At 31.5% G+C, this 24824-nt stretch overlaps 2 protein-coding genes and 1 long non-coding RNA gene across 6 annotated transcripts; 2 read left to right on the top strand and 1 right to left on the bottom strand.

The window, feature by feature from the left end:
- Positions 1-2145: 2145 nt before the first annotated feature.
- On the top strand, positions 2146-6540 carry LOC123904329 (AT-hook motif nuclear-localized protein 1-like). The gene is made up of 6 exons (XM_045954006.1): positions 2146-2758; positions 3219-3286; positions 3428-3565; positions 4739-4900; positions 5462-5785; positions 6257-6540. Exons 1-5 carry the CDS (start codon positions 2311-2313, stop codon positions 5777-5779), a joined length of 1134 nt encoding a protein of 377 aa, XP_045809962.1. The 5' UTR covers positions 2146-2310; the 3' UTR covers positions 5780-5785; positions 6257-6540.
- A 4427-nt stretch (positions 6541-10967) lies between these two features.
- Positions 10968-15709, top strand: LOC123904321 (glucomannan 4-beta-mannosyltransferase 9-like). The gene is made up of 9 exons (XM_045954002.1): positions 10968-11263; positions 11362-11460; positions 12311-12563; positions 13838-13948; positions 14042-14178; positions 14320-14433; positions 14528-14727; positions 15179-15376; positions 15547-15709. The coding sequence occupies exons 1-9, from the start codon at positions 11084-11086 to the stop codon at positions 15707-15709; spliced, it is 1455 nt and encodes a 484-aa protein (XP_045809958.1). The 5' UTR covers positions 10968-11083.
- Positions 15710-19962: 4253 nt separating this feature from the next.
- Positions 19963-24134, bottom strand: LOC123904303. 4 transcript variants are annotated; one of them, XR_006808248.1, is made up of 6 exons: positions 23924-24134; positions 23345-23426; positions 22587-22705; positions 21668-21927; positions 20741-20828; positions 19963-20319 (listed from the first exon to the last, which is right to left on the bottom strand). It is a non-coding gene; the product is annotated as an uncharacterized LOC123904303 (long non-coding RNA). The 4 variants fall into 4 exon arrangements; XR_006808247.1 differs by lacking the exon at positions 23924-24134 and having other exon boundaries at positions 21668-21943; positions 23345-23674; XR_006808249.1 differs by lacking the exon at positions 23924-24134 and having other exon boundaries at positions 21668-21922; positions 23345-23672.
- Between the last annotated feature and the right edge of the window lie 690 nt (positions 24135-24824).

The raw sequence follows: 24824 nt of genomic DNA, 5'->3' as shown, positions 1-24824 counted from the left end.
AGTATCCCATATCTCTTTTGTTATTTTACATTCTGTCATCCATCTCTAGGGCTGATTGAAGTAAGTTCTTTGTCTTCTTGTCAAAGAGCACTTTTTTCTTATCATCATCGGTCCAAGATGATTTTACTTTTATTTCTACAACATTATTAACAACTGTTGTAAGAATGAATACACACACCATTCTCAACAACATCCCATATTTCTTCTCCTTGTGCTTCCAAAAATTCTTGCATGCGAATTTTCCAAAAATCATAGTGTTCATGGACTAAAAACATTGACGAAAAAAACTCCAGGGACTAAAAAGTGTGGAAAAAATCTTCAGGGGCTAAAATGAAAATTCTGGAAAATAATAGGGACCAAAAACATATTTAACCTTTTTTCTTTATTTATTATATTCCCATGATTTCAACACTTTTCAAAACAAATGAAAGTTTTAACCGATATAAATTTTACAAATGTTTTAACGGATATAAATTTTATACAATCCACTGTTGTATCGAAAGTTTATATCATATAGATCATTTGTGTAAAATTTCAAACAAATCCAAAATCATTTGATATGCTATTGCGACACATAAAGATTAACGACATATAAAAAAAGACGCAAACCATTAATTTTGATGTATCTCAATAACATATCAAATGATTTTGAATTTGTCTGAAGTTTTACATAAATGATCTATATGATATAAACTTTCAATCCACCGGTGGATTTTATAAAATTTATATCGGTTAAAAAGTTATTGAGAGGTGTAATATTTGATGTCAAACTAGTTGGTGTCATTTGATCATGACCCTTGAAAATGATGTGTTCTTTTTTCATAACTTAAATGCACTTAACCAACTTTCTTAAATGACGAGTCTTTTGTTTTATCTTTCTTAAATACTCCTTTTCGATCCTTTTTGTAAGAAAAAAAAAACTTGTCAAATTTTTGGTCTTATTTATTAGAAACATTAATCAATTTTTAAATATATAAGACATTAAATTTTATTTTTGCCATTATTTATTAAGAGATAGAATATTATGAATAAATAAGTCAATGAAATTAAAAGTAATTAATACAGAGATATTCATGAAATAAATTTAAATTAATAATAGTATTAAATAAAAATTTGTATTTCCAATAGTATTTTCTTGGTTTTGATGATTTATTGATTTATTAAGAGATAGAATATTAAGAATAAATAAGTCAATGAAATTGAAAGTAATTAATACAGAGATATTCATAAAATAAATTTAAATTAATAATAGTATTAAATAAAAATTTGTATTTCCAACATATTTTCTTGGTTTCGATGATTTACTCCGTCCAAAAATATAAGAGCTAATTTGAATAATGCACGTATGCTAACGCATAATTTTGATCACTAATATATTTAATTTTCTATTAGTAAAGATTATAAAAACTTGATATTTTGAAAATACACATCAAAACAAATCAAACAATATCTTATATGTTAATATTTATATCTGTATATTATTAAAAAAGTATGGTCAAAACAAGATAAATGAATTGTATCATTTAGTCAAAGTAACTCTTATATTTTGGGACGAATGAATTATGTTTCTTTTAAAAATGAACGGAGAGAGTATAAGACCAGAGAGTACTCCAACCGCCTCATTTTATGTATTTGAAAAGTATCTCAAAAATTAAATAATAGTAAGATATCTTGTAAAAGAAAACATAATAGAAAGATATGATAAAATATAAATATAAAATTATCTTCATAAACTTAAATCAGATGGTAGGACGTTACATCTTATATACTTTTTTTTTCTTGGTCAAGACATCTTATATACTTCTAACCATTAGACTACCTAAAAAATATATTGGTATAAGATTACTAATAAAATAAAATAAAAAATTAGTAACATATTAATTTTTTTGGCTTAATTAGTAAAATGATCCTTAAAGACATTTTTGGTTTCACATTAGTCCCTTAAAAAAAAAGGTCTGAATAGTCCCTTAAAAACATATTTATTAATCAGTTTGGTTTGGTTCTTTAAGTGATCATTTTACTGATTAATTAGTTTTTAAGGCAATTACTAACATATTTTATTATTAGTAGTAATAATTTGATAATTTGATATTTCTACCTACAAAAGGTTAAAAAGAGAAAAAGGCTACACTACCCTCTCCCCTACTACTTGTACTACTTACTCCTTCTATGTGTGGCGCCATTTGAATACTCTTCTTTGTTCAAATCATACTTCACCCTTCACTTTCCCCACCTTCTAAACTTCCCATTTCTAGAAACAAACACAAACACACGAACAAAACAAAACTCTTCATACCCTTTTTCATCACCATGGAACAAGAAACTATCCACAACAACAACAACAATGTTTCTTCTACAGAGTCAACTCAACAATTAGTTTCAAACCCATTTCCTCAACTAATGAACATGAACATGAACACAAGTCTTGTCAACACTGTTGTTACTACTACTGGAACAACACCAATGGTTCCTCCAGTAACATCAACAGTACCAACAACAACAACAACAGTAACACCAACAGGAAACAACAGTGGTGGAGGAAGTTTAGATTTGTTTGGTAAAAAGAAAAGAGGTAGACCAAGAAAATATGATGCAGATGGAAACCTAAATCCAAGTTACAAGAAAGAAAAACCACCAACATTAACTGCTCCAACATCACCACCACCAGGATTCACTTTGTCCACAAATGATTTTTCCTCAAAAAAGGGTCGTGGTAAACCAACTGGGTTTGGAAATTACCAAATCCTTTCTTCTTTTGGTTAGTATTGTAATTAAAAAAAAAAAAACCCATTTTTTATTTCTTCTATTTCTTGACAATGGAATCTTAAAGTGTTGAACTTTTATTCAAAATGTTTGATGGGTTGTGTTTTGATTTTTCATCTTTTGATTTATTAGGTTTAAATCTCTGTTCTAATTCTAATTGAATTTTTTAGCCCTAATTTTGTTTTTACCTTTTATATTAGTTTTTTTTCTTCTTGTAATGGCTAAATAGTAAGTTAGGGTTCAAGGTCGGTGAGAAAGTTAGAAACTTTACTTTTTTTTTTGGTCACGAATCTGAACTTTACCTTTTTGTATGTATGTATGTATGTATTTTTTTTATTTTTAAATAAGATTATAAAAATGTGTTCTTTTTCTGAAATGATTATTTTGGGTTTCTAATTTTTGATTTTGAAAATTGGTATCTTGTTGAGTATTTTTCTGTGTTGTAATATTTGAAGGTGAAGTGTTTGCAAGCACAGCTGCTGTGGATTTTACACCACATGTAGTCACAGTTTATACAGGAGAGGTAATATTATTGGTCTTACATAATCAAGTTTTTGCATTCCTTTTTATGATGTAATGTATAAATTTCTTGAATTTTTTTAACAGATCTATATGATTTGGTAAAGTTATATTATATAAAGATGTTATTTTTGTCACTTTGTAGGATGTTGGTGGAAAGATCTTGTCATTTGCACAGAAGAGTCCAAGAGGAGGAATATGCATTCTTTCTGCCAATGGTGCTATCTCTAAAGTTGCATTACGTCAACTTGGTTCTTCTGGTGGTGACATTTTGACTTATGAGGTATTGTTCTTTTGAATCTAACATCTCTATTTATCCATTGAACAATCTTATGGATTATCTATTTATGTTTTCTGCTTAGTATAGAATATGGATATGGCCCATATATGTCAGATGATCTAATCTATGTTTGTCTCTACTTGAAGAGTTGGACAAAGTTTCTTTCTTATTGATTAGCTCAATAATGTTTATTCCATCATGAGATTAGTTAAAGTATATGAGATCTAACTCTAATAATGGGGAAGTTGAAGTAAATACTTAACCTTGGTGCTTGAAATTGTGGATAAATATCAACTTGATTCCCTCACATTATCAATATTCTAAAATCATCAACCAAGGCATGAGCTCAAGTGGTTAATGAGCTACTCTTAGGACGAATTGTTCGGGAGAACCCGAGTTCGATTTCTAGTGGGAATAATTCTTGGCCAGACTTTACTTACTTCGCGGCCGAACTTTGGATTACCAGGGCCCCTTCCCCTGGTAACCAGAGGGTTAACACCAAAAAAATATTCTAAAATGATCATGAAATTGCAAAATCTTAATCAAGTTCGTTCCTTTGTCTGAATCTGTTATCAAATGCATCCATGACATTATTCACTTAGTTTCAAATTGATTCACGATATTACCAACTTAATGTCATTCTAGTCTTACAAATACTAATGCAGGACAAATTTGATTAAATTTTGCAAATTCAAGGCTCTTTTTGAAATATTTATAATGTGAGGGATTAGGTTGATATAAGTTACTTCCAAAAAGCAATGGTAAAGCTTCCCTGAGACATTGTCCACTAGCTAGAGAAATTGCCACTCATGTATTAAAAAACTAAAAGATTATAACTTACAAGCTTCATCAAGTAAAGTCTTCTATGTCTTGTAACAGAGAAAAAGTAAAGTCTTCTATGTCTTGTAACAGAGAAAAAAATGCATATGGACATTCTTATAGATTTAGTACACGTTGTTGTTATTGTGAACCATTTATGGTATGCATTATTTATCTGGAAACAATTATCACTGTATACTTTTTTTGAAGATTGTTTCTGTGGTCAATGTCATGTGATTATCTGCTGTTTTTGCATTTTTCCAGTAATAAAGGATACCTCTTTTCATATACATGCTATTATTGTAATTGATTTATTTATTTAATGCTTGAACATTTTAGTGTGCTGTTTACTTTCAGGGTCGATTTGAGATTTTATCTTTGTCTGGATCATACACGGTTTCTGACAATAGTGGCATGAAAACTCGAGAGGGTGGATTGAGTGTCTCACTAGCTGGTCCTGATGGTCGAGTGATCGGAGGCGCTGTTGCTGGTCTTCTTACAGCTGCTGGCCCCATCCAAGTATGATATTTTCTTACAATTGCATAATACTTCGGTATGATTAATTCTCAGTTCATTCTTACTGATAGAATTTGACTGCAAGTGGCAACGAGGTGATAATTTCAAGTTGCAACTAGTGTAGTGAGTTTGGAAGTTAGAATTGGATAAACACAAACAAAAGTTGACTTAAGAATACAGTTTATGGCATGTTCATAAGCTGTTTTCAACTTGTTTCCATAATCTTTATGATAAGTGCATATGCTATAAGCTATGAAGCACATACACGGACACCGGATATGACACGTCGACACCGATAATAATTTGAAAAAATGACATAATTAAGTGTAATCATAAGTGTCGGTGTCGTGTCGGTGTCCGACACCGACACATGTCCGACACAGAAAAAGGCTACTCTAAGGAGTGTCTGTGCTTCATAAGCGCTTAATTAAGTCTTTTATCCAAATGGGGCTTTAGTAATAAGATTGATAATCTTCTTAACACATTCTTGGTCCCTCTATTCTCCATGATTTTATGATGCATTCATATTCTTCAAATCGAAATTTATTTAGAGATGGTTTTCAGATTATAGTGGGGAGCTTCATGACAAATGGACATGGTTACAACAAGACCCTTAAAAGGAAATACCAACGCGAACAAACAGTAGTCTCTCCAACTTCAACTGGCCCAGAAACAATGACAGCAGCAAGACCTATCTCACAAGCTAATACTCATGGTGAAAACTTTATGATACCTATTATGTCTCATCAGTTACAAGATCAAATCCAGAGAGAATGTGCAAGTGTTTCAACTGATCCTGATGCTGCTAATTGGAATGGTTCTGATGAATTTTCAGATCAAAGGACATCCCCTGACATCAATATTTCTTTGGCTGATGAATAGAGAAAGGTTTTGGATACTGTTTTGTCTTATCACATGATGTTTCATGTTTCACTATCATGTCAATAATATGATAGCTTTTAGGGTAGAGAAATGTCTTCTATAGTTCTATATGGTCTATGGTTGACCGATGTTTGAATATTGTTCTACATTCTACCAACTACTCGTCATCGCGATCGAGAATGAGATGACGCCTAATCGGTGTCAGTCTTGCAAAACAAAGAAAACAAATACTATTAGTGTTTCAAATATTTGTTTTTCTTTTGTTTTGGTCAAATGAACATCGATTAGGCGTCTCTCAGTTGTAAGAACGTGAAACTCTCTAAACTTCTACTTAAGTTGTCGGCGTTAGTCATTGTTGAAGTTTTCAGCGACTTTCAAGTATCAGTTCACTATAGACCACATGAGACATTTTGCCGTCCATTAATCGCCCAATAATATTCCTACATCTTTTAATCATATTTTTTTTAATGATTTCAGGTTATGCAGAGGCTGACATGGTAACTGAATGAAACTAACAGTGGAACAATGTCATGACAACTAGGCTATTTGACATAATGTACAGTTGTCAGAAATTAGAAAGAATTATTTTTATTATTATTATTATTATGGCCTTTGATATTTTTGATCTTATAATTTGTGTTGAGAACTTACAAGTTTTCTCTTTGTTTTCTTCTAGAAGTTGGATTTAGCTAGGTGGATGGGAATGGATTATTATTATCAAAGTTATTTTAAGCTATTTTGTTGGGATTGTTTCAGTCAAATTACTTATGTTATTATTTATTTTTCCTCATTTTTGCATATTTAAGCGCTACTCTGCAAATTTCCTAGCTTATATTGACGGTTTATCAAACAGTTTTTTTTACTAAGATTTATCAAACAGTTGTAATGCAAAGATTTTGAAATTCAATTAAGGAAAATGTTAACATATGTCATAAGGGTACATATTAAGAATGCTAATGTAGTATTATATTTTTTTGAAACTTGTGTATTTTACTTTTTAAACAATGTTAACACGACCCTTCAATTAATTATTAGATTTTGAATCAAGCTTTATTTAATTTCATTTGTGGTGATTTAAATGCAATTAAAACAAATTATTTTTCCTATTTTATTACTATTTATTCAAATCTTAATTTCTTAAGTTGTATCCTAATTAAAATATTGAACGGAAAGGAAAGGGCAAGGAAGAAGTAAAAGGAAGCTTTGCTCCATTTTCAAATGCTCCTTTTATACCCAGTTCATTGCATAGATGGATGACACCTGGAAAAAATAAAACTAATGGTTGAGATTAAAACGTTTTAATTAACTACTAATTATTTGCTTATACCGTAAAAAAAACAAAAGAAACACGCGTTCTGATACAAAAGAGAAACCCTTTCTTCTTCGCCTCATCGCTGCCTCTCCTCCCTCATTCTCTCGCCGTCGCCGCCTCTTTCCGTCACGGCGGCGTTCTTTCTCCTTTCTTCTCCACACATGACACATCATCAGCACCACCTCGCCGTCTCGCCTTCATTTCGTCTTTAATGCTTTCCTTTCATCTTTAATGTTGTGTTTATTACTAAAATTTATTGACGAACAAATATTGAGAGTGAAATGATGAGGAGCTATGCTTATTACTAATCTGGTTTATTAAACTTGCAGTGGTTTGTATTTAAATGTTATGTTTTTGTTTGTGGAAACGGAAGCGGCGAGAAAAAAAGGATGAAGGAGCCGCCGTTGTGACGGACAGAGGGGCGGCGCCGATAGGTGGTAAGGTGTAGATGGAACGAATGTTGTATCAGTGAAACAAGATGAAGAAGAAGACTTATTGTTTTTTGATTTACTGTTTCTTTCTCAGTTCTTATTTTTTTTTTGTTTTTTTAAACAAATACTTAATTATTACTTTTAATCTCAACCGTTAGTTTTATTTTTTCCATGTGTCATCCATCTATGCAATGAACTGGGTATAAAAGGAGCTTTTGGAAATGGAGCAAAGCTGCACTCCCACATCGCAGAGACATCAGTATCCAAATCCCACATCCCACCAATCTTTATCGATTTCAGTGTACTTCCCACTTATAGAGCGAGCATGTGTTACTAGAATTTTTGGCCAATAATCACTTTCACGATGAAAAATTCACCTTTTCAACCAAAGTGTTGACAGACAGGGTTCCCATAGCAAAAATTAGATCATTTCGAGAGTTGCAAATAGATCACACAACATCATGTCAAATTAACACTCAGCCTATCCTAAACTTCCTATGCACGCTAAGACCTAGAAAAAGATGGAGTCAAGTGTCATTCCTTAAGATTAAGTAATCCTGGGATAGGCCCAAACCTAACCCTCAAGAAGAATGTCAAGAACCTTTTTCTTCTTCTTCCTAACGATTTTGATTTAGGGATATATGTCATTCCTTAATAGAATTTTTTTTTTGTTGATAAAAGAAAATTGAATGATTTTGATCCTTAATTGATAGAATAAAAATAAAAGGAAAGCATTAATTTTGACAAAGAGGGAATCATAAAAATAGTCAAGGAAGATGTGGTCTATGATTATTATTGAGAAAAAACTAAAAATGAAAACAGAAAATTTATAGCGATCAAAGTTTAAAAAAATATATTTAGAGGACTAAAAAAGTGTCTTTAGTAGTCTTTTATTTTTTTTCTTCCCTTTTTTTTGAACAATCTTTACTTACATTTACATTTTCTGACATATATATCAAAGGTTTACTAAAAAATTGTTGTCAGAAGCTAGACCAAACAACAATTTTTAAAAGCTCTAGTAAAAAAAATAGCTTATATATTTTAAGAAAAATTATAATATATTATTAAACATATCTTTTAACCATATTATAACAAGGACAAAACTTAGAAACAGTTCTATAGATATTGTTCTTCCTGTTTACCAATTAAAACCCTACACCTGGCTTAATTTATTCCACCTCAGATTTTAATTTCAACAAAAATTACGTCGTCACCGTTACCGAAATTTTCAAAACAATCGGCGAGCAAAGCAACAAAGGCGGTGGTGACCTTTGTTCATGTCTATGAGTCTTGACACAACAGTAAAAGATGGAAACAATCGGCGAGTAAAAGATGAATTACACGATGGAAATATGGAAGAATAGTGGAACAGTGGGTTCGCTGGAAAAGTGAGGATAAGGGACTTCAATTTGACTGAGATCTGGGGAATTCCATGCCATTTGGGGATTTTGTTTAAATTCAATTTTGAAGTCAAGAAAAGATAATTGATTAGAAGGATGAGTATTATAATCAAGTTAGCCTGTTATCTTGATTATTTATTTCCTTGATTAATTTTATGTTAATAGTATAGTATTTGAGATTGAGTTTTTCTTTATTAATGTGATGATTATTAGCATTTGTTTTTTATGAGTACCACTACCTGCAACCGAGAGAGAAAGACCAAGCCAATTAACGGAAAAATAAGGGTTAAGAGAAAACGTGTGACGTGGAATATATGTTACAGGTGTTGTATTGTAATTGGGTAACAGTAAAACAGGACATATGGTACAGTATATAAGTTTTGTCCTTATAACAATAATAATAAAAAAATAACTTTTAACTTTTTTTTTTATTAAAAAAAGGTGACTACTTCTCTACCCTCACATAAATTGAGGGTATATGCCCTATGCTGACATGACCAATCAAATTCAGCCATATATGTGTCCAAGTCAAACATAAATATTTTTTTATCAAAATATAATTTTGACTACTTTAATTTTCAAATAATTATACTTTAGGTTACTACTTTTCATTAATTATATTTTACATTACACATATTCTTATCATTTACTAAAAAACATTTTTCACAAATCCTATTCATCTTTTCTTACGTATTCATCTTTTCTTAAGATCAAATTTTTTCGTCGGCGCTTCGCTTGTCGCCGCCGCTTCACTTGTCGTCGTCGCTTCGATTTAATTCCTTGAGGGATTTGTAATTGCTATTTGAATTGTTAAATTGACAAATAATGATTAAAACGTACAAGAGAATAAAAAATAAAATCAATGTTATCTAGATGAACCGATTCTGGAACAAACGTAGCCGAAACAAAATTCTGAAAGACAATTGTGAAGAGACCGATGATGGAGAAGTGATTCCAGAGCCTAAGGAAGCGGCGATCTTCAAGGATCACAAGTGAAGAAGCGACGACGACAAGTGAAGCAGCGGCGACAAGCGAAGCGCCGGCGAAAAAATTTGATCTTACGAAAAAAGAAAAGATGAATCCGTAAGAAAAGATGAATAATATTTTCGAAAAGTATTTTTTTAGTAAAGGATAAGAATATGTGTAAGCTAAAATATAATTAGTAACAAGTAGTTACCTAAAATATAATTATTTGAAAATTAAAGTTGTCAAAATTATTTGTGTTTGACTTGGATACATATGGCTGAATTTAATTGGTGTCATGTCAGCATAGGGCACTTACCCTCCATTTATGTGAGGGTTAATTAGAAAAAACCTTAAAAAAGTAAGATTTACCAAACAACTTTAATTTTAGTTTTAAAGTTAGGAAAATATTAACTTGTGCCCTTAAGGCACATTTTAATGAGATGAATGTGAAAATATGCTCTTGAAAATCGTGTAATCAACTCTTTTAACATTTAATATTTTGTATCATTAAATGCTAAATTTCTATATTTAGGTATCTTATCATGTGCCCTTTGTGGGACCCGTATAGATGGCAAACTCTCCCTAAGAATTTTAACACTGCTGCATGACCAAGATAGAGATCGAACCCAAGACCTTGGTTAAGTTAGAAGAGAGCCGCACCGATTAGTCAATTACCAACACATTTTGGTCACGCTAACTCTTGTAGCTGCAACAGTTAGGAGGGTTTTGAGGCAGAGTGCTTCAGTACCCACTATAAAATGCAAACACTTCCCAACAGAGAGAACAAAGCAACATAAACATAGCACTCTCTCACTGTCAGAGTGCCATAGCTCTTACAAAACTCATTCTCTCTCTCTCTCTCTCTCTCTCTCTCTCTCTCTCTCTCTCTCTCTCTCTCTCTCTCAGAAGCATGCTTGCATTACCTTGTTTGCATGATTCTTGAAACAAAAACAAAATTACACCATTTTTGTAACCAAAGTTTGTCAATTTATTCAATCCCATTTCATTTCAACCAAGTGGGTCATTATCCTTCCTATTTGTGATATTAAAAAAAAATAAAAAATTGAAGTAAAAAATGGATGCTTTTCAAGACGTTAGGGACAGACTTAGTATACAATTTGAGTTTGTTTGGAGACAAATCAGAGAACCATTGATCGTGCCATTACTCAGAATTGCAGTGTTTTTGTGCCTAGGCATGTCATTGATGATGTTTGTTGAAAGAGTTTACATGGGAATTGTGATTTGTTTGGTGAAGTTGTTTGGTAAAAAACCAGAGAAACGTTATAAATATGAGACTTTTAAGGAAGATGTTGAGTTGGGAAACTCTAATTACCCAATGGTTCTTATTCAAGTTCCAATGTATAATGAAAGAGAGGTGAATTTTCAATGCTGATTTTTACAATTTTAATGTTATGTTTTGTTTATTCTCTCTTTGAATTTGACATTTATATATGGTTGTAATTCTAAATGCAGGTTTATCAATTATCAATTGGTGCTGCATGTGGACTCTCATGGCCTTCTCATAGAATCATCGTACAAATTCTTGATGATTCAACTGATCCAACCATCAAGGTATCTATATGCTACAATATTCATGTGCACTTTGTGTGTCTTAAATTACAGTTTGTGCACATTTAAAAAAACTCTTTACTGACGCAAAATCAAAGATGACAAAATATGAAATGTGTTTAATTTCATCGATAAGTATTATAAAAGTTAAAATTGGAGCCCAAATTAGTGTTTTTTTTTGTCTCTAATATTAACATTGAATGGTAATTTTCGCGCCCCCGAAATACCTCGGTCATGGGGCGCAAAAGTTGGGTTTGAACTAAAAATATTGTCACTGGCTACTTAGAGTGCGAACTTACTTAGAATGCAAACTAAAATACATTTTGCTATTTAATGTGAATTTATATTTGTTTATGTGTATAATTTACTTCCTTATTTACATCTATACATAAATGATTTGCTTAAAAAAGATTAGGAAGGTATTGAATTTTCTATAAATGGAAAAGATACAGATATAATTACAAATTACAAATATTAATTATAAATATTCTATGTAATCTATCAATATTAATACAATTTAATTCATTATATTGCTGCCTATAAGATAAAGGGGACAAAAAAATTAATTTTTATATGGTGAACTAGTTCGCATCATAGAATGGAAATGTGATTTTTCAATTTTTGCAATTTTCCACACTCATGAGACAGCTAGCGAACAACGGTGTTTTAATTTTGCTAATTTATACACTCGCTTTTTACGTAGAGAGGTTGGTAAATTGGGAATACCAGATAAATTGAGAAGTAGATCTCATTAACATTTTCAAGTAGTAGGGTAAATCATATGACTAATGATGGGGTTAAGTTTATATTAAAGGTAATTGTGAAGTTATATATATATTTTTTTTTTTTGCAGGAGTTGGTACAGGTAGAATGCCTAAGATGGAGAAGCAAAGGTGTGAACATAAAGTATGAAGTTAGGGACAACAGAAATGGGTATAAAGCAGGTGCTCTAAAGGAGGGAATGAAACATAGCTATGTCAAACAATGTGATTATGTTGCCATCTTTGATGCTGATTTTCAACCACAACCTGATTTTCTTTGTCAAACCATCCCTTTCCTTGTTAATAATTCTGAAATTGGTCTTGTTCAAGCACGTTGGAAATTTGGTATTTTCTTTCTCTTCTTTCCTTTTCTGAATCAACTAATCTTAACAACATTGACAAATTTAACAAAATTACATTAATTGTGATTATAGTCTCACGATATCAACGCTGAACGCATGTCTTCTTGAAGCTGTAGCTTATGGTAAATTTATGGAAAATCTTGGACTAAAATCACGGTAATATACCGTGATTGTTGTGGTGTTATAATTGTACATGGACACCTTTTTATCCTACACCGTTTAATTACATGCAAAAAAAAAATGATGAATTTTAGGGTTTTTTTCTTTCTAATTTATCCTTTTACGATTTGAGAGTATTTATCCATCAACCGATAAGAAGAAGTAATGCAATTCACATATGCAAATTCAAAAGTTTGTTACAAATTAGTTGTGGATACCACATGCAAATTCACTTACGTGGTTTGTTTTCATTAATTAATGGATAAATATTTTCAAATTATGAATAATTACCTTTTAATTTTTTGTTAAGTAGATAGTCGATATACTAATAAAATTATATTTAACTCATTTACAAAATTAACCACAATTTTCAATGTAATCTAAATTAATCAACTACACAACAAAATTAACTAAATTTTTGCACGTGATGAACCACTAACCAAGTGTTAAATGGGTGTCCATACTCCATATAACATTTTTGTAAAAGAAAAAACTGTAGCTAGTTTTTGATTGGGGTTGAGGTAGGTTCCACATAGTGCGTGAATTGAATGACTAGTATTATTTTATTCTTTTCTACGTTTGTTTGTTTTGTATAATATAATAAGTAATAAAGAGTTAGTATCCTCTTCATTTCCAAATTTTTCCATTTATTTTATTATTATTATTATTATATAGTTTTGAGAATATAAATGCAAAAGAATGACATTAAATATTTAAATGTGTCCAAAAATCTTTCATACATCCCAAAATATTTAAAAATTTTGATAATGAAAAAAATGGAAATAATAAGAAACGGAGAGGATCCCAACTCCCAACTCGTAACAAAGTACAATTTTTTTATTTTGAACACAGTTTCTCATGAGAAGTCATCGTCACACTATAAATAAACTGATAGTTGATTAAATAATGGTCGTATTTATGGTTGGAGTTGGTTTCCGGTTACTGTTTATACACCTATTAGTAATGAGTCATGAATTAATATTCGTACTGTACTGCAAAATGATTCCTAATTAGTAGTAGTAATTAAATTTCATGGCAGCAAGGTTGTTGCGTTAATTAAATTATTAACAATGTGTTTTTTGTCCCTTTTGTTTCTAGTGAATGCGGATGAATGTTTAATGACAAGAATGCAAGAGATGTCACTTGATTATCATTTTACAGTGGAACAAGAAGTGGGCTCTTCCACTTATGCCTTCTTTGGTTTCAATGGTAATTAATCAACTAAAACAATTTCATCAATTTTCTTTTTAAATTAGATTAATAGATTTTTAAATTAAATTATAAATGATGTACTTGACACAGGGACTGCGGGGGTATGGAGAATTTCAGCATTGAATGAAGCTGGTGGATGGAAAGATAGGACCACAGTGGAAGATATGGACTTGGCTGTACGTGCTAGTCTCAAAGGATGGAAATTCTTATACCTCTCCAATTTACAGGTTTTATTTTCTTAATTCAATCTCAAAATTAATCATATCTCTTTACATTGTTACGAAAATTTAATGTGAAGTAGTGTGACATTACGTTTTGTTTCATAATATATGATTTTCTTGATATATGTTATATGTATTGGTCTATAGGTTAAAAATGAATTGCCGAGTACTTTAAAGGCCTATAGGTACCAACAACATCGATGGACATGTGGGCCAGCTAATCTTTTCAGAAAAATGATTAGGGAGATTATCACAAACAAGGTAATTAGTTGATCCCTTGAGTAAATTGAGTGGTTATGATTTAATATATATTATATAAATTCATGTATTTAATTTGTTAATTTGTTCATTGCAGAAAGTTTCTTTGTCAAAGAAGATATATGTTGTTTACAGTTTTTTCTTTGTTCGGAAGATTGTGGCACACATAAATACATTTGTGTTCTATTGCATTGTGTTACCTGCAACTGTTGTATTGCCTGAGGTTGTGGTCCCTAAATGGGGAGCTGTTTATATCCCTTCCATCATCACCCTTCTAAATGCTGTTGGAACTCCAAGGTCCTTTTTACTCAATTTTCTTCTATTTTCGTCACGTCAACTCTAAATGCACCAAGTTTGACAAAATCACGATGTTAAAGTTATAGAGTGAACTTTTTTTGGGTCAATCACAATATCAACAAGTCAGACTTACCATCTATTCTAGCTTACACAAGAAAATATATTTTTCTTTCAAATGTACCATTTTTTTTTTGTAAATAATATTGTTTAATTTTAACAAACGAAAAGTGACACCAAGCTGAGCTCTAGTGAAATGATAATAATATGAAACTGTTGCTTAGTTGTCTTATAGGTATAAAACCTTAATAAGTAGCTCCATTGGATATGTTCTTACAATCCAATTTCACAAACAAAAGTATAGTATATATAATCCATGGAGAAATACAATGAACTTGTTTTGAAATCAGAACCTTGTTGAAGTTAATTACTCAATGTTTTTCTCATTTTTCAGGTCACTCCATTTACTTGTCTTTTGGATCCTCTTTGAGAATACTATGTCTCTACATAGAACAAAGGCAACAATTATTGGTCTACTAGAGGCTAGTAGAGTGAATGAATGGATTGTCACTGAAAAACTTGGAGATGCTCTCAAGGGTAATAAAGCTATCGGTAAAGGACTAAAAAAGTTTCGAGTTAGGATCGGAGACAGGTATAAAATGAGTAGAATATTACTCCATTCGGTATCAAATATAAGTAAAAAAAAGTCTATAAGTTTCTTCCATATACTTTTTTGATTATATTTCAATAATTTTCTTTTGTTAGTGATATTTAAGTACTTACCTATATATATACTTTCTTGTGTTTGTGTTAAATTATTAGGATTCACATGTTAGAACTTCTTGTTGGATTCTACCTCATCTTCTGTGGTTGCTATGATCTTATGTATGGGAAAAATCACTTCTTCATATTCCTATACATCCAAGCATTTGCATTCTTCATTATGGCATTTGGATATATTGGCATATTTCTTCCCAACTCCTAGAAGAACTTGACATTAGCAATGCTTCTGTCATCAATTTCGGTTTTTGTGACTTAAATTTATATCTACTTGATATATATTGTAATTTCATGGCATGATTTGTTACACTAGAAAAACTAAAGTTTGTTTGTAGAAAAGAAGGAAAATATAAAGGGTTATTATTTAAGGTTATGTAGGGATACATAGGAGCATTTGATTGGAAGATTATTTTTAAGATTTTGTATTTTCTTTGATTTTTTTAAATACTTTTCATTCTTTTTTCTCTTTACATTGTATTAATTGTTTGAAGAAATAAACAACTTATATATGGAATAGATTATATAAAGTTTCATAATATTGGATCTCCTTTTTACATGTCTATTTCTATGTCTATATTATTTAAAATTTTATGGATATTATGGTAGGATGCATTACACCCATCTAATATCAAAGGAAAATATAGTTTTTTTAATTAGTTTAATACAATATATAAGAAGATCGACTTTCTCGGACTTGCTTTTACTTTAGAAAGCGCCCGAGAAAGACTTTTTACTTAAAGGAACGAGAATAATATTATTTGTGAACTTTCATTTCTAGACATAGGGTCAAACTCACAGTCACAACACTATCGGATTGTTTTTTTTTTATAAGCACGCTATCAGATTGTAATGTCGTTGTATGAATTTACCAAACGAGACATCAACGTTTAATAAGTACAACATATATATTATTGTTTGTCAATTGTCATATAATGAACGATATGTAGGGTAGTTTCATCTTCCCTCACACAACTGGCGCATGTAGGAGAAATTCCCACTCCCCACTTGCTTCTGCCAGCATTGGTGAGAATACACTCATGGGCAGCTAACCACATAAAAGTTTGGATACGGTGGGGTCCTTTCCAACCCCATAAAGTTTTCCAATCACCCTTAGCCACAAGCGGCATAGCAATAACATGTTGCAATGTGTAAGCACTTCGAACAGTAAACTGATGTGTGTTGGTTCTATCCCACCCTAAAGTATCAGGACCGTCAACGTCGGTAGGGGCCGGAAGGGCCATCACTTGACTCACAATGTCATTCGAAAGGTTCTCACTAAAAAATCTCACATCCCAATCTCCATCCTGGTTCAAAACATCTCTAACAGAAAGAGTAGTGTCAATGTGATCCCTTGAAGCCGAGTGTAGAAGCTCTACATTATTCGGAACCCATTTATCCAACCAAAAATTTGTATTTCGACCATTTCCAATTTGTCTCACCACATGTCGCCGAAAGCTCTGCCTATATTTATACTCATATGTTAATACAATGACCTAATGTTTTGTGTAATTTCTGTGGGACATGTTTTTTACTCATATTAATAAGCTTGCACGTTCTTTTATAATATATGCGGAACCTATATTTATACTCATATATTATCATGGAAACCTATTTTTTTATTTTGGCTATTTTTTTTTTACAAATTTACGGGTTATACTCATATTTAATATTGAATATGGTGACCTAATTATTTTGATGATTTTTGTGAGACCTATATTTTCTAATAATTTTTACGGAACTATATTTATACTCATATATTGAATACATGGCCATAAGTTTTTGGTGATTTTTACAAAACCAATGTTTTTACTAATATATTAATAAGGTAGACTATTTTTTCATAATTTCTACATTATCTATAAGGGTCATGCTAAACAGTGCCCCCGGGGCACTTGTTAAGTATACCTAAAAAGGAAATAAAAAATAAAATTTATATTGAAAAGACAACTTTTTGTACTTTTGAGGCATTGAATGTACGCATTTCGAGACAAAATTTCTATTTTAACATGCTTAACCAGTGTCCCGGGGGCACTGTTTAGCATTTTCCTATCTATAATTATATTCATATATTTTTTTTAACGAGATTTATATTCATATATTAATACGGATACCTAAGTTTTTTTTTTTTTTATATTTTTTTTATGGTTTTACCATTGTCCCTTTTCTATTTTTTTTTATCAAATATTATATCCTTTCTAATTTTTTTATCTTTTAATTTACTTCCCAATAAATAACTATTTCATGTTACCAAGTGAAGAGCAGCAACGCCGTGTCGCACCGGTGTCCTGCTAGTTATTCGGTAAATCTAAAGTAAAAATTTGTTTATAATTAAAATTGAAAAGAGAACATAGGATAACTACAATGTTATCTTGGTGTTATTGTGTACGAATGTCGTGCATAACTTGTATACTAATGTTTTGTAGAAATTAATTGTTGCATAAAACTTGCACCATGTGTATTTTGTGTAGGAAAATGATATATACAGCGAAGGATTTTTTCACGAATCCATCACGATAGTGCAATTTAGCCACATAACACCACACCTACCTGTATTCCGTCAAATCTGGAATTTATGTGTTACCCAAACTGTTTTGCAATTGTGTTGTATATAGGGGTCGTGAAATTTCGTGAAACACCCATTCGCTGGATATAGCACTCCTCTTTTGTGTATTATGATGAGAGACAACTGTGATGATTTGAAAATTTATGTTTTACGTTGTCACATTTAATTTTTTTTAAACGGTCTATATTAGTAGTTAGTAATTTTCTTTTACTAAATAATACTTTTTCCTCCTAAAATATAAGTAAAAGTTGGTCAACAAAAATGAATGTATTTGGTCCAAATCTTTAATCAAATACATTAAGTTTTTTTGACTTATTTTTACTTATATTTTAGGACGAAAGAATACTAGTTAGTAATTAATTTTTGCTGAAAGGTGAAAATCAAACTCCAAACCTCTTTTATTTGCTCAAAGATTCACTTCTAACAATCCTTTGCTTGATTTCAATCCTAACCGTACACACGTTCTACACATTGAAACATACATTGGAGAATAAATTGTTCTCTTATATAATTTGTTATCTTCAAAATTAAAGATTATTGTTCGAAGGGGCAGAGCTCCTTGTGGGTTGGGCAAGGCCATGCATGTAGGATTGGGAATAGGCCAGGCGGCCTACAGGCGCATTCGGCCTGGCCTGTGTAAGCCTGACCTGGCCTGTTTATTAAAAATGTCAGGCTTAGACTTTGAAAAAAACCTGTTTACATAAATAGGCCAGACCCATGCTTCTAAAAAAGCTTACAAAGCCTGATAGGCCGGCCTGTTTATATTTAATTATTATTATTTATATAATATTATTATTTATATATTTTTTTTTGCCAAAGAAAACATATATTATTATTTAATCATATTTGTTATTTTATTAACTTTTAATTATTGTGCTAATCATTTTATTAGCTTTTTCTTAATGTGAAAGAAATTATAAAAATTTAAATGTGAAATAGGCTTTTAAGGCATGTTTAGCCTATTTAAAAAGACTATATAGAGACATTTATGTAACACAGACTTTTAAATAGGTTACAAGACCAGGCCAGACTTTAAAAAAGCTCAGACCAGACCAAAATACATAACATTTGATAGGCCGTAGGCCAGACTCAGACTTGAAGAAAAATCGTAGGTCAGGCTTAGGTCTATCAAGGCCTGACCTGGCCTGTTCCCAACCCTACATGCATGAGAAGCTAAATGGCAAAAAACGGACGCTATAGTGTAATTAGCGTCTGCTTAGTGTCCACATCGTGGCGGACACTTAAATGCCCGAAGCTAGACAGTTGCGTCCAGTAGACGCTATTTGGCGTCCGTTTTATTAGACGCTAAGTTGAAGCTAGTGACATGTATATAGGCAGACGCTAGTAGCTTCGGTTTTTGGGTGACGCTATTGATATATATTGGTGCCATACAATGTCAGCTGTAGAGTCCGCTTGGCAGACGCTAACGGTAGCGTCTGTTCATGATGCGATGTTATACGTTAGTTTCTGAATTATATAGCATCAGCTTAAGCAGACGCTTCTGGTTTTTTTTTCTTTCCAATAACTGATACTAGAAAGGCAAATACCTATATTACTAAAAGAATTTAATTTATATGCACCGTCGGTGTAAAGTTATTTTGCACATGCGTCCAATAAAAAACCGACACATCATGTATGGTCATTAAAAACACATGATGTGTCACATTCATTAAATGACGTGGCAACGCGTCATTGGATGTATGTGTAAAAATAATTTACACCGACGGTGCACAACAATTAAACTCTTACTAAAAATACATCAAAAAATTATCTTTCATAGTTGCAACCATAGTTTCTCACAACCATACATCTCTACCAATATAATCATCAAAACCAAAGATAATATGAAGTGTCAGGCATAAAAGAAAGCCAAGAAGATAAATATCCTATGATGATAAGGCAAAAAGAATACAATTGTATTTATGCAATTAACCTTGAAATGCAACAAAAATAATGTCATCAGTAGAACTTATATCCCATCCTTGGACCAATATGCCTATGATGAATCTAGAAAAACTTAAAAGTCCACTAGTCTAATAGAAATTCGCCTACCAACAACCTATGCAAATGATTGCATCAATTGCAAAAAAAAACCTACCTATACATTGATGCTAACAGATTCAATTATACTAATCAAGCATAAAGCAAGACATTTTGGTACAAGTGCTCAAATAGTGGCAATGATGTGCAACTTTCATCATCTTCTTTGACTGTCTTCATTGTGTCAATTGGCTCATATGTTCCAGATGTTCCTGTAAATGGATATGACACCAATATCAATACAAACCCCAAAAGCACCTAGCCAAAATTTATAAATTCAGTTTCAAAGTGAGTATAGAAGACTTGAAAGCACCTACCCAAATGCAGAGACTCCAATGCAAATGCTATTGATTGCAAAACACTAGTGAATATGTAATAAGTCCTAGACTTAGTGCATGACTCTACTCTTTGACATCAATGAGATCGTGTGATTCTTATGTCATCAGTAGAACTTATATCCCATCCTTGGATTAGTAATACTTGTTGAAAATGTCAAATTTAAGCGTTCCATAATATCAACACTATGCCACTAGCAAAACTAACATGCAATATCATGTGCAAGTAAGCAATAAAACAATATGTGCTCATGATTTATAAGTATGAATAAAATTTATGAGTTTATTCTCTACTAACCATTTGATGAAATTTTCTCTTCCAAGAGATCAATCCACTTGATTTGAGGAACAATTGAAAAGAATGAGGGGGGCGTGCATGGCAATACCTATCGGATCAAATTCAAAGTGTTTATGAACCCATCAAATCATAGCAAAAACAAAATAAGATAATCAACTAATTTAGATATGATATTCATATTTACCGATAAACTTTATCAACTTGAAATGCATAATAATAGTTCAGAACTCTCAACCATTAATTATTAATATTATAAGGAAAACCAAAGCTATATTACACAAACACCACCAAACCCTTAACTCAACACCACCAAACTTGGATACCAGTACACAAATACATTGAATTAACTCAACACCACCAAACTAGAACACAAATACACTGAGCCAACACTTTAGTCCTATTTTTCTTTTAAAAAGGCATCAATGAAAGTCACTTATATTGCTCAAAATATATCAAAAAATTATTATCTTTCATAATGGCAACCATAATTTCTCATAAGTCATGACCATAATGTTTACCAATATACTCGTTAAAATTACTATCTCTCTCACCTAAATATAAAATTACCATAATCTATTTAAATACTAATTTCATTCTTGCAAATGGTTTTATATTCAGTTTTAGAATTGATATTATTCATATACATTCATTTCCAAACCTTCATAGACTTATAAGGACTACATGATGCATCTTAGCATAATATTTCTCTTTTATTAACATCCGTAGTTGCATGTCGTAGTGATATTAACATCCTCAGTTGCATGTCATAGTGGTTTAGTCAATAGAATCCAATTTATTTATAATTAGAAAAAGAAAATACAATACAAATCCATCTAACAAGCCATATATAATCCATGTCTAGAAAGAAGCCCCAATTTTGAAGCATTCATGAATCTTAAATTGAACATGAAAGTTGTAAAAATTAACCTTCAAGTGGGGAGTGAAAGCACCAAGAACAACAATGATGATAACTTTTTTCACCGGTGGAGAGGGAATTAATAGAAACAGATTGAGGTTTACGTTCGTCATTGAGGTGTGCTAACGTTCCATCTGGAATCACATCTCTCACTGCAATTGGAGCCATTGATTGAAGATAGTGATGGTGTCGTAGCAAACAACTTTCGCGTGGTCTCACGGTGGTCTCGCAGAGAAGGTAAAGGGTTCACATTCAGACTTCAGAAACTAAACTGCAAACCAGAAACGCTGAGAAGCACACAAACCAAAAACTTATGCAGCAGCAGCATGAAGAACATACTATAACAGAAAATAAATCACAACATTGTAGTAAAGAAACAATAATTGAAATTAATATGAGATGAAAAGGTCAATCATAGTATACAAAGAGCTAGAATCATACTATAGGAGGATATACTATTATCACTACTATTAGAGAAATGTTAAAATATTAAGTAAAATATCTCCAATATACAAATAATTAATATCAAAAGCATGAAAAGTCAATTGCAAAATAGAATCACTTTCAAATAAATAATACGACTCATAATTTCATTTGTGTGCAAAAGAAATTTAATAGCATTCAACATACAAAGTTCCTAGATGTTGCTAATTTGGCTCCAAAGTGGCAAAATTATTGCATAAATAACATATCTATTATTAAAAAGATCTGCTACAGCTTACAATTAGAGTAAGAGTGGGTAAACAATTCTAATCTTCCGAATTGCATCCAATTCATATAGTAGAACTACTAAACAAGAAATTCACACATCAAGCCAACAACCGGTCAAGGGCGAATTGAGATTGAGTAATAGAGGGGAAAGGGTTTCGAATTGAAATTGAATACTGAAATTGGAAAACGAATAGAGGAAAGAAGAGAGAAAGAGCTTACATGGAGTGCTGAAGCACAATAAAGCAACCTCTAAGATAGTATTTCAATGGAAGTGAACAATCTTGCAAAGAGGTCAACGAATCAATGAGCTGCTTTTGGTCATTCAAATACTAGTATATCTGCAATATCATCACATTTTCATAATTATCCCCCCACATTACCAGAAAAATAAATAAGACAGAAGCCACAACAGAAAAGATGTGATACAATAATAGTTCCATTATATATTTGTATCAAGCTTGATGTGTATCCCTAGGTCTTCAGCATCGACAAGTAAAGAAGGCTCGTTCACACTTACAATTATCAACTTGTCCAACATATCATTGACTATTGAAACTCCAAAATAAAATATAAAAAAACAACAGTAAAAAATAATCAAATTGATGCACTGCACTGCATTTCAGTGGAGGCAGATATCCATAAGATGCAGGATATGTTGGTGGAGCTGCTGGTGTTACCATACATGTTAGTCGGTACAGACTCAGTAGATCTATTATAATCATAATATGACCAAAAAACTAATTAGAGAAGTGCTCAAGACTAATAGAACCTAAACAGAAAAAAAAAAAAAAAAACTAGTGAATGCAATTGCACTCACACCAAACCTCCAACTTACAAAGAACCCAACCCAACCAACAAACACATTACTATCACAATCAAATGCAAAATAACAGGACACCAACCCAGCAGAAGCAAAATAACATATGAGACACAAATTTTAATAAGTTACTAGAAAAAAGAGGAGTGTTTGAGCTTACCTTAGAGCGTATAGATGTCAATAATAACTTGATACAAATCAGCACAGGCCATACCTTTCCTATGTCAGCCATGTACGTACCTCTGCAAATACAAATCATAACAGATTTAAGTAATATGTTATATAATACACACAATACTGAATATGTATAAAAAGTTCATTGCCATGATTTTCTCACTTCCTTCAATTGGGGATCTCTTTCGACACTAACATGCCAACAATATGTGATTTCTCTTGCATGTATACTTTGATGAAAAACAAAAATAGAGTGGTTTCTACATTCTACTGCTAATAAAATTTTATCAGCAGTTCTTTTTGGAGAAATGAAACAAGAAAACCTAGAGAGTTAACTTTAATATATATATATATATATATATATATATATATATATATATATGAATTAGATAATAACAAAAAATAAAAATAATGCCAGAGAGTTAAATTTGCAAACCTAGAGAATAGAACAAAAAGAGTCATCTAAGTGCTAACAATAAGGCATGAAAATCAAACATCAACAAATAAGTAATAAAACTGAAAGAGTTTACTTCCCTAAAATCATTCACTTGAATCTCTAACATACATAATATTGACAAGCAACCAGAGAGCATGAGTCACAAATCAGCGGAGAACGACTGAGAAGGGTTGAGAAACGACACAAGATCGGCGGAGAAAGGCAGATCGACGATGTGCCATGCGTTGAGCTATGAGCGTGAGGGCGAAGTGAGGTGAGGTGTTTGAAGGTGACGACACGCGATAAACTAGGGTTCAAAGAAGAGGAACCATTTGAGGAAGAGACAGATTTGTTTTTTAATAAATTTATTTATTTATGAATGTTAGATTAATTATTAATTATTAATGAAAAAAAATACAAGAGTTTTTGCTCTTTCTTTTTCAATTTAATTTAATGATTTAATGATGGATGGCGTCAGCCTCAACAGACGCTAAGTAGCATTGTTTTTATTTATTTTTGCAGTGTCCATGTACCGTCTTCAAAAGCGGACTCTATGTTTAAAAAATCATTTAAAACTAAAATTTAAAATAGAAAAGTCATAGCGTCCAATGTATAGACGCAATATAAACGCTAGTAGCGTCAGTGTCGTGGCAGACGCTAATTTATTTGAAGCTACAACACATTTTTCTTGTAGTGGCATGTAGGATTGGGAATAGGCCAGGCGGCCTACAGGCGCATTCGGCCTGGCCTGTGTAAGCCTGACCTGGCCTGTTTATTAAAAATGTCAGGCTTAGACTTTGAAAAAAACCTGTTTACATAAATAGGCCAGACCCATGCTTCTAAAAAAGCTTACAAAGCCTGATAGGCCGGCCTGTTTATATTTAATTATTATTATTTATATAATATTATTATTTATATTTTTTTTTTTTGCCAAAGAAAACATATATTATTATTTAATCATATTTGTTATTTTATTAACTTTTAATTATTGTGCTAATCATTTTATTAGCTTTTTCTTAATGTGGAAGAA

The sequence above is a fragment of the Trifolium pratense genome, linkage group LG1 (assembly GCF_020283565.1).
Source record: "Trifolium pratense cultivar HEN17-A07 linkage group LG1, ARS_RC_1.1, whole genome shotgun sequence".
Taxonomy (NCBI): domain Eukaryota; kingdom Viridiplantae; phylum Streptophyta; class Magnoliopsida; order Fabales; family Fabaceae; genus Trifolium; species Trifolium pratense.
The sequence above is the reverse complement of the archived record's forward strand: the minus strand, read 5'-3'. Positions and strand labels throughout refer to the sequence as shown.

Excerpts from the sequence above, each read along its gene's own strand:
- LOC123904329 (XM_045954006.1), top strand. The coding sequence starts at position 2,311 with ATGGAACAAGAAACTATCCACAACAACAACAACAATGTTTCTTCTACA. Across the intron at positions 3,287-3,427 it reads TCACAGTTTATACAGGAGAG|GATGTTGGTGGAAAGATCTT; the intron begins GTAATATTATTG and ends GTCACTTTGTAG. Across the intron at positions 4,901-5,461 it reads CAGCTGCTGGCCCCATCCAA|ATTATAGTGGGGAGCTTCAT; the intron begins GTATGATATTTT and ends GATGGTTTTCAG.
- LOC123904321 (XM_045954002.1), top strand. The coding sequence starts at position 11,084 with ATGTCATTGATGATGTTTGTTGAAAGAGTTTACATGGGAATTGTGATT. Across the intron at positions 14,434-14,527 it reads GGGAGATTATCACAAACAAG|AAAGTTTCTTTGTCAAAGAA; the intron begins GTAATTAGTTGA and ends TGTTCATTGCAG. Across the intron at positions 14,728-15,178 it reads AATGCTGTTGGAACTCCAAG|GTCACTCCATTTACTTGTCT; the intron begins GTCCTTTTTACT and ends CTCATTTTTCAG.